Below are 9,556 nucleotides of genomic sequence, written 5' to 3' on the forward strand. Positions count from 1 at the left end.
ATCTCGAATGTGGTCACAATATCTCCTTTGTAATCTCTAAGGTGATGCCGAGAAGCACCTTATAATCTTCTTGAGTTAATGAGTATTCCGTTGTTTTAAGATTTATTCGCTACTGACGAAGATAATTCGTTGTTCTCACTGCTCCGATTCTGTCAAATGTTTTCCTCTTCGTTCTTCTGAACTGAATTGTTTGGTATGTTCTTCACTAAAAATTCACAGACGATTAATCCTTCGTCTCGACGGTTAAGCTTTAGCAAGATGCGGAGTTCAGGAACTTCTTTCAGAAAAAGAAGTCCGGCTGGCAAGACGGTGGTCGATAGATTGTCTAACGGTCCCGACACGAACTCTGGAATGTCCACGGATGATCCAATCCAATCGTGCTTCAAGGAATTAACAGCTTGGCCAATAGGCTCCACTCTCGAGGGTCGACTCTCAATTGGAACCACTCAGTGCTGATCAACGAGACGCGTTTCCTTTATCCTCTAGCGTTGTCGCTGATTACGTCGTCTTGCAAATTCGCGATTTGTCCACCTGAAGAGCTTAACACATCAGAAACTCTGATTGCGTTGCGGATGAATTAAATTTCTGATTTATCATCTGCAGTTTTGCGCTCGCCGTGACCGTCTACCAATTTATCTCGGAGAGATGCCCAGCCTCTAACTTATCTTCTGGTTACAGAGACTGCGGATTCGAGAGGAGCGACTCCAAGTAGCTTATTTGTATTAGTTATCAGTTAAGACGTCACAACAGTGATCACCAATGATGCCACTTATCTTACAGTCTTAATTTTATTAAGAGGAATGTCTTAATATTATATGAATTACGTGTCTCGTTGCCGAAAACACTGAAAATTTCCTCGGTCATCTACAGAGAGAGATGTTAGAGTTTATATTCTAAGACGAAACTGTTCGACGACGCGACAACAAGGCCAGCCGCGGTAGTTTGCAAATTGGCGTAGTTTGTGACTGGCAGTGTCGTCCCGGCAGACACGTCGTAAGAGCGACGAGCCTGTTTACCACGCGGATTAATTAGTTTTAAAACGTTATCTCTGATATCTCGTGGCTTTTCGTATAGCACGACCTCGAAAGTTCCTCCTTCTGCACGCTCGTCTCGATTTCGCTCCTATCTTTTGTTCCGCGCTCTTTTCTGCCGATCGCCTCCGAACGTCACGATGCGGTGCCGATGTGTCTGTCAGCGCTGTCACGTGCCGGCTGTTCAAAGAATGCCTGCCGATGACGTTACTTCTCGATCGGAGCTTCTGCCTGACCGCGCTGTTTGCCGAGGGAATCTAGCGTTGTTTGCCGTACGCGTTCTATCTTTCTCAATTTACCGCGAAATTTTCCTATTCATGTGTTTTCTTCAGTAAGTTACCGCACTGACTTGACGTAGGAAGTCTGAAACAATAAAAGTGACAGCGATGTTCATGACCTCACTATTGACAGTGAATCGAACTTGAATAAGGGAGATTACACAAGTATTTATTTTTATTATTTTTGGCATACAATGTGTATTACATATTAAATTATAATATAATATGTCCTATACGTGACACAAAATACAATTCAAAGCTTTCCTTTTTTTTAATACATGAAATTTCCGTTGTAGAATTATCGTTCGTCGTTCTCCAGCAACTCTCTTCATCAGCTGTTAGATAAACATGATATTGCCTTCCTCATCTCATAATTTATGGTTCGCGACTTTTTGCATCACGTCCGCCGTTTACCTCTCTCGCTCTATCCTTCTTCTCTTTTCATGAACAATCGAGCGACTCTCCTCCGGAATGGATCAGCTGTAGTTTCGTTGATCGATGTCAATCCGCAGGGTCACCATCGCGTACTTGCTATTCGCTTCATAGCGACTCAAACAATTCCTAGAACGCAAACAGGCGCTTGCGTACTGCCAAAGAAAAAAATGTCAACTCTGTAGATCTTTTATAGAAAATGATGATTATCTCCATTAGCGTGTGACACAGTTTTCATGTTGTCCATAAAGTAGGCGCACTGGAGATAGCATTTTTTCTTATTTCCATAGTCATATAAAGTAATATATTTTTCCAAAACTCACAGTATCAGAATATTTTTTATTCGCGACATTTTAAAACTGTATATATATAGTATATAAAATTCTTGCTGCAAGATCTACAGCATATAAACATTTTATTTCATGAAATATACAACGAAATAATAATCCCATTTAATAAAGAAATTGGATAGTCTAACAATATTTTTTAAATCAACCGCTTCATTAAAAGTTCTTCTCTTGTAGATGTAATGTTGCCTTGTACTTTGCATCCGTAGTAGTTCCAGATCGACGACCGTCCGAGCTTATCATAACGAGTCACGACCTGACAAGTCGTCATGAACAAACAATTAAAGTTGTATGTACGCAATGAGCATCATTATTTTTTATTTAACGCAAAAATTTCGGAGATCTATTTCATACATCAATTGTCTTGAATTGTATGTTAAAAATGACAAAAACCTAAAAGTTTGGCATGAAATCGTACCAATAAAAGCAGTTGCAACCTGCTACATCGATGGAATTTGACGTTTAAATATTTAATATCGTAACAAAAGATTATTTATTATTTCTAATTATTTAAATTTTGAAGACAAAATTTACTTTATACATATATATAGTAATAAAATATTTGCTTCAATATATATACTTGATTCAATTGTAACTTTAATGTAATTTTAATTCGTGCCAATATCGAGAAAATAAAAATCATCTGACGTTTATTTATGCAAATAATTAAAATATGATATTGGTATAATGTATAAATATTTCTTTATTCAAACTATTTCTACTTGACACATCAAAAATATTCAAAATAGTAATTCAAAAATACGTAATATCCATTTATAGAAACGTGTAAAATGCGCTACGTGTTAGTCATAATAATGCTAAACAAATGTTTCTTAATTAATTATTATCATCTTCCACAGACTGCGTTGTGTATAATTAAGTCGAATGGTAACATTCATAAAATCCGTCGAATTTTATCGATGTACTGATAAAATTACATTCCTTTTATATTATAACATTATGCCAGGTGTCTTACAACCTGGTAATATTATCTACGTTATGAACGTTTGGACGAATTCGCCGTCGATCTTTGCTCATTATCAGCACCTCTCGTTGAGAGATAATTGCAGGGAACGTGCCTGGATTTCTCAGTGTGAGAAAAAAAATAACCGACAAATAAGATTGTATATTATTGTCGCGGTGAAACATGATTATTTGTTTCTGAATTAAACGAGTTGCCGTCACGACACGAAGCGTAGAGTTAAACGACTAAGCGCGTTTAAGTCATACCGATGATTTACGATTATGCACGCAAAATGAATTGTGCTATCGAATAATGAACGTTGAAGCCCGACACTCGGGCCTGTCTTCATCGATTATAGATATATATAAACTCCTGGAAAAAGTTAAATTTTTAATAAAGAGGTAAAATGATGCGTCGCGTGTAGCAATGTATAGTCAGTCAAAAATCGAGTTCTCTCTTTTAAAATAGGCTGTAGAAAATCTCATGTAAAAAATATTTTGGCTATGGTCCAAGCACCAAGGCTCTGCTTTGCACTGAAGGCTGAAGCTCTACTATCGAAAACGAAAGACAAAAGAATATACAGAAATGATTTTTACAATCTTCGGGGAATGATCGAACGTCAGCTGTGTGTGTCGGCAAACACAAGTGTTAATTCGCCGTGCACACCAATAACCGGCAGCAGATGCGGACGTACATGCACGCGTCGAGGCGTTCAAGGTCACGCATATACCGAGAGTCATTATGACCGAATGCACGTCCGTACCATGTGTAGTCTTTTGCGCCGTGTTGCTTTCGATTGAAATTATAAAACCGGTTGCAGTATGCAAGTATCTAAGTTGCTGCCGCGCGACCAATGGATCAAGAAATAATTTGCCGTTGATAAATGTGTAAAATAATTTATTTGTTTAATAAGTTTCCTATTAAAAAACGTTTTAAATAATAAGTTCGATTGCCTTTTCGGAATACTATCACAAGAGAGGTGCTAAGGGAGTATTGAATAACGATATATATTAACGGGTGTCACAATTGCGCTTTCTTTTATTGGAATGGATTTATTTCTTTATGACGTCAGATGTGTGAACATGCACGATGTATTGTGCAAGTGAGATAACGTATCACAAAAATGTCATTATAATGTCATCTGTATGACGCAAGATAACGTAATTCTTATGAGAAGTCGTTAGTAAAAACGACAAACGAACGCGGGGGACATTAACAACGAAATATAAGCTTCGCTCGTGTACGTTTTTTTTGTCTTCTCTGGCTTCGCATTAATATCTTCAGTTATCTCCAGAGACTGCGATGACTAACTGCCCATTTAGAACGTTATTATCTTCCACAATAGAACCGCGTCATCTAGTTGCGACTTCTACGAGCATTGATTTCTTCCACCGCCTGCCGGCACTCTCGTTCCAGGATTCCGCTCCAAACTCGGTATCGATGGTTTAAACCCGGCACCGTATGCAAAATCGCCTTGGTGCCCAAAACTCCGACGCTCCGATTGGCCGTGCCGTAAAAGATCCGCGCGACTCTGGAATGCAGCAATGCCATAGCGCACAGAGGACACGGTTCCATCAGCAGGAATGCCCAATAACCCGTGCAGAGATACGGCCCGCATTTCTTCGCGTTATCTTCGCATTCCTTCTGCTTTGAGTCCTCGATCTTGGCACCGTTGTTCCTTCGTCCTTTTCGTACGACTTGCGTCTCGAGGGACGTTTGAACCGGAAACTGTAGAGAGGATAGAGATCTCGGATAACAGAGCGGCGTTTCTTCCTGGTACCTTCTCTTGATCCTTCTAAGCCTCTTCAAGCTCTGATCTTCAGTCGTGGCGCTCTGATCTGTCCCTCCATCATCGAACGTATCTTCGTCGATAGCGTCCGTTTGTCCCTTCGTTTCTTTGCATTCCTCGTCGCTCAAGTCCCACGCACCACCACCGTGAAGTCTGGCAACGAGATCCACCGCCAGCATAGCGGCATGCCACATGGGATGCCTATCGATTCTCGCGGCAGCCACCGCCAGGATTCTTCCGTCCTCTGGATCGACAATCGCCGCGGCACCGGTGCAGCGCTCATCGCCGACCGTCTCCAACCTCGCAGCCTCTATTACCAGCGACATGATTCGCTCGATCGCGTGCAAACAATTCTCGTCGAAAATCGAGCCGTCGATCAGACTCTCAATCGTCTGGTCAGGATGGAAGTTCACCGGCCAGATCTTCGAAGCTTCGCTGGCCTGTAACTTCGTCCTTGGCGCCTTGGCTGGCACCTTCGTCACCTGAAATTTCTCCTCCAGTAAGGAGAGATCGAATCCTCTCTCCTTCAGCTGGGTCTTAAGTTGATTTTCACTGAGAGAAATGTCGTGGCCCCTCTCACATGACGATTCGTCCGAACGAAGCGGAGCCAGAAGTAATTTTCCGTTGGAACAACGCTTCAGATGAGCGAATCCCGGCAAAACGGTAGATATGCTTTTGATCGCGGTGGAGGTATCCTTCCGTTGCTTCAAGACGCCCACATAGACCTCTTGCAATGGAGGGACTTCCGTGAAATCCGAGCCTAGAATCGGTCTCGCCGTCCAGCTTCTAGTCGCAGTCTCCATCTTGCCTGCCTTGATACTCTTCGGCGACGTCATCTTCCACCCTGAAAAGACGCTGCCTTCACTTATCGTTAGAAGATTTCTCGGCGACGATATTTGCGACACACCGCTCTGTCGAACATTATACACTGAGAAGAGTTCATCGCTATCTCTTTATTTCGCAGGGATTATTTTTTGCCATTATTTCTTTACACGAGATTAAAGTTCGTAAATCCACAAGTTTAACATAATTATTCAGCTTTGAAGCTATACTTAGTAATTTAAGTATAATATTAAATATAGTATAGAGAAAAATGAAATATTAATGAACACAAGGTTCTTTTCGGCATCCATCTATTTGCCATTACATTTGCCATAATGGTAACTAAATCGTTGAATATAGATTTTTATTTTAATATAAAAAGATAAATTATGTGAATATGAATTATTTGATCAATTATGAGTGTTACGAAAACAAAGTCAATGATCGACACTGGAATATCTCGAAATATCAAACGATTGCGAGAGGTGCCTTAAGGACACTTTCGCGCGTCACGATCGTAAATATCGGTGAGGTTTTGGCGAAAGTAAGAAGGAACGGAGATGATCCTTCCCGCGGCGCCAGATGGACCTTAATCGTAATCGCAGTTACCCCGCGAGACATCTTCTTACGAAGGAACAGAAGCGATTTTAAATTGCTGTCAACTTGGGCCACGGTCGGATTGATTGTCAGAGTTAGGCGCAATTGTATGATATCGAGCTGTCTGCATGAAGAACAAGCAAGACGTCGCGTTAAAAAGTCCGAAGTTCGAGCCAAAGTTTCCTTTAATTTCGACTGTGCGTAAACATACGCTGAACGTTAACGTTTGATCGCAGTAAAGATAGGACTGTCGTTTATTACATCGAACATATCTCCGTCAACGAAAATCTCTAATCTTGACGTGAGCACTCTGTTTAAAGTTCCAGCAAATATATTCTTCAAACGCATGAAACGCGTGAAATACGACTGAGAGGCGTAAATACTTCTGAATAAATATCAAGAATTACACGATTGAAAAGAGACACTCGAGATTAGCCGAAGAAGAAGAAATAATGTAAATTAATAAATTTGCCGTGGCCGCCCATTAATTTATATCATTTTTTTCCTCTTTGCCGCGTAAATAAATTCCTACGTAAAGGTCTTTTAGTTGTGTAACTCATTCCCGTGTACAGTTTACAGAGTTGCGGTAAAACCGATATGCATCGCGTCACGCGATTGATAAATAACGCTGCAGGAATCATAAATTCTTACGCAAAATCACGATTTTCCGAGACAAACCGCGCACGCACGAGCGGCACACACAGCTGCTACTCCGCTGGGAGACCTACTTTGTGTATCAGCCATCTGATAGCTGATATCGTGATACCGTAATAATACGCATCTTCCGTATTCGAGAAGAAAAATTGTAAAAACTTTCCACCGTTCGAATCCGGGAAATATTATACAATTGGAAGAAACCACTGCAAATTTTTTTACCGCCAATTTTTTTTAATCGTTTGATCTTCATAAACTTAATAATTATTCAATGACTCGACTTATTATGGAAATACCGCTATTATCATTCATAATGCAAAGGAAGATGTTTAATGCGCTGTGTACATTTTTCTCGAGATACGTTTTTCATTTCTTTATACACCTAAAGAATACCGAATTCAATTTATCTTCTGGTTTAATAAGCTTTAATAAACTTTATGATCTGTACGAGAATCTCCTATATCACATGCAATAAAAAACGGTCGTTATCGGATTATAATCTAATCTATTTTACAGGAATTTTTTCGATTACGGCGTGTTTTTTCTCTGCAACGCTCGTCGCAATACGTGTTGATTTAATTTTTCACAACGTCGTTTAAATTATTCCGAGCAAAAAGTAAGACACGGAAAAACAAACCGATTAAAACTCGTGCGAGAGAAACGGAAAGGATTATTGTTTATCCGTGACAAGCAAAGACACATAAATCGATGCAATGTCTATTTCTCCGTAATTATTAGTATATATAATTAAATTTAATCGCGATTCAGCCCCCCGTTGAAAAGAAAAGCTGTGGGTTATTTCCGATAAATTTTCCTTCCGCCTGCATATTACTTTTCGAATCGAACAACGTCGCGCCGATTCAGAGAATTTGTGCGGACGCAGCGCATTCGAATTCCGGCACGAGCTCGCACCGCTCGTTTAAGATGGCGTCCAAGATTGCACATTCACAGAGCGTGATCCTTATATAACAGAAAACGAGCAGCAAGCGAGCGGAGTCAAGTGAAGTCCGCTTGACGCCTACGCCGCGCCGTCCGAGGCATCTTATCATCAGGCATCAGCGTCGCAACGCCGCTACGCGCGTCAAAAAAATTTCCAGGGGAATCTAGCTCTTTTCTCCCTTTTCTTTTTCATTTCCTTTCCTCACAGACAAGAGCTGCGGTCCATTTAACACTACAAATGCTTCGAAGCATTCCTCTTCTCCTTTCTTTCAGTGAAGAAAGAAGGAGAAGAAGGACGCTTAAAAGAATTTGTAACATCAAATGGACTGTAGCCAAGGTCGCTCGTTCGAGGCTCATTCGAATGCGAGCGGGAAATCTCGCGCGGTGATTTCGAGCGATCGAGGTTCGAGCGGCAAACATGTCCTCCTCGGCCTTGGGTTGCGACATGTCGATCGTTAGACTTGGCTGACGCTAGCTGTCAATGGTCAACGATGCCCATTGAACGCAGCCGCATCGAACGACGATGACCCGTGACGCGCCGTCGCGACGCCACGTGTTCGCCATGCGCACGCACGCACCTTACTCGAGGAATTCTTACCTGCTGCTCCGCGGCGGTGCGGCTACGGCCGCACGAAACACGCCCTGAATTTCCCTCGGGTTTTTTCTCCCCCCTCGGCGGTTCTCTAACGCTCACGAAATTCACCGTAAATTGTATTCCTGGAGCGCGGCTACTCAACAGCGATCGGAAAACGCGCGGAAGCACACGTGAGAATTGTGCGCCGGAGGCACCTCGTTTGCGTCGTCGCGACGGCTCTCGCGTCTCTTTGTGGTATGTAGCATGGAGCTGTTTATCAGCGAGGTCCACGATGGCGGCGCCTTCTGCCGGCGAGATGAAAGACTTTTGCGAGAGGCAGGGATATCCGCAGCCTCGGTCATCGGTCGTCAGGTCCGTGAAATTTTCGCTTTTTTCGCGCGTGGCCAACGCCGGAATCCGCGCGCGAGTCGGTCATGGCCGCCGAAATAAGAATCCGAAGAGGAGCCTCGTTTGAATATCCGAGTTTTAATGTCGCGGGATTTATCAGTAACATTCCACCACGTGGTTTCTAAAGGGGATAGGACAGAGCTGCAACTTGCAATTGTTTCTTTCTTTATCGCGCCATTATCACATGAAGAGTTTTGAATCGCTAATTGAGAATGAAAAGCGAAACTGATTATTAAATTTACTTTAAATCTTTCTCTTTATATCTGTTAACGTTTGCGATATTTATATTACAAAAGATTTTATCCAATTATTAAAAATAGCGACTATATTTAGGACTATAACGGGGATAGTAAGATAAAAGAAGAAAATAATTTACCCGAGTAAAAATACATATTATTTCTAAATACTCTAACTTTTAGACAAGCTAAAAATCATATTCAATAATCTTTCCTGTAGTGAGTATTATGATAAACTTTTGTAGCGAGATTTTGCGGGGATCTTTTGTTTTATGCAAATAAATCCGATAAAGTGCTGCAATATTTGCATTGTTAGACCGCAAATATAGATTTGAGCGCACGTGAGCACGCATCATCGTTTTTCAATGGAAAGATTTAATTAACATTTGCATATCGCGATATTTTACTGTTCATCGTCATGTAACTCATTTTTATATTGGTATTGTATGATTGGTGATTGTATGGGTTTTCTAATTAAAGACGGT

At 41.3% G+C, this 9,556-nt stretch overlaps 1 protein-coding gene across 2 annotated transcripts; it reads right to left on the bottom strand.

The window, feature by feature from the left end:
* Positions 1–3,932: 3,932 nt before the first annotated feature.
* LOC139785953 (probable inactive tRNA-specific adenosine deaminase-like protein 3) lies at positions 3,933–8,680 on the bottom strand. Of its 2 annotated transcripts, none has more exons than XM_071725160.1 (2): positions 8,452–8,680; positions 3,933–5,685 (listed from the first exon to the last, which is right to left on the bottom strand). In XM_071725160.1, the coding sequence occupies exon 2, from the start codon at positions 5,675–5,677 to the stop codon at positions 4,409–4,411; it is 1,269 nt and encodes a 422-aa protein (XP_071581261.1). In that variant the 5' UTR covers positions 5,678–5,685; positions 8,452–8,680; the 3' UTR covers positions 3,933–4,408. The 2 variants fall into 2 exon arrangements, with proteins under 2 accessions (XP_071581261.1, XP_071581307.1); XM_071725206.1 differs by lacking the exon at positions 8,452–8,680 and adding an exon at positions 6,273–7,821.
* Positions 8,681–9,556: the final 876 nt, after the last annotated feature.

This window comes from Temnothorax nylanderi, unplaced genomic scaffold (assembly GCF_030848795.1).
Source record: "Temnothorax nylanderi isolate EJ_2023f unplaced genomic scaffold, tnyl_v1.0 TNYL_tig0001_pilon, whole genome shotgun sequence".
NCBI classification, from domain to species: domain Eukaryota; kingdom Metazoa; phylum Arthropoda; class Insecta; order Hymenoptera; family Formicidae; genus Temnothorax; species Temnothorax nylanderi.

Bases quoted from the DNA above. Each gene is read 5' to 3' on its own strand.
- LOC139785953 (XM_071725160.1), bottom strand. From the start codon at position 5,677: ATGACGTCGCCGAAGAGTATCAAGGCAGGCAAGATGGAGACTGCGACT.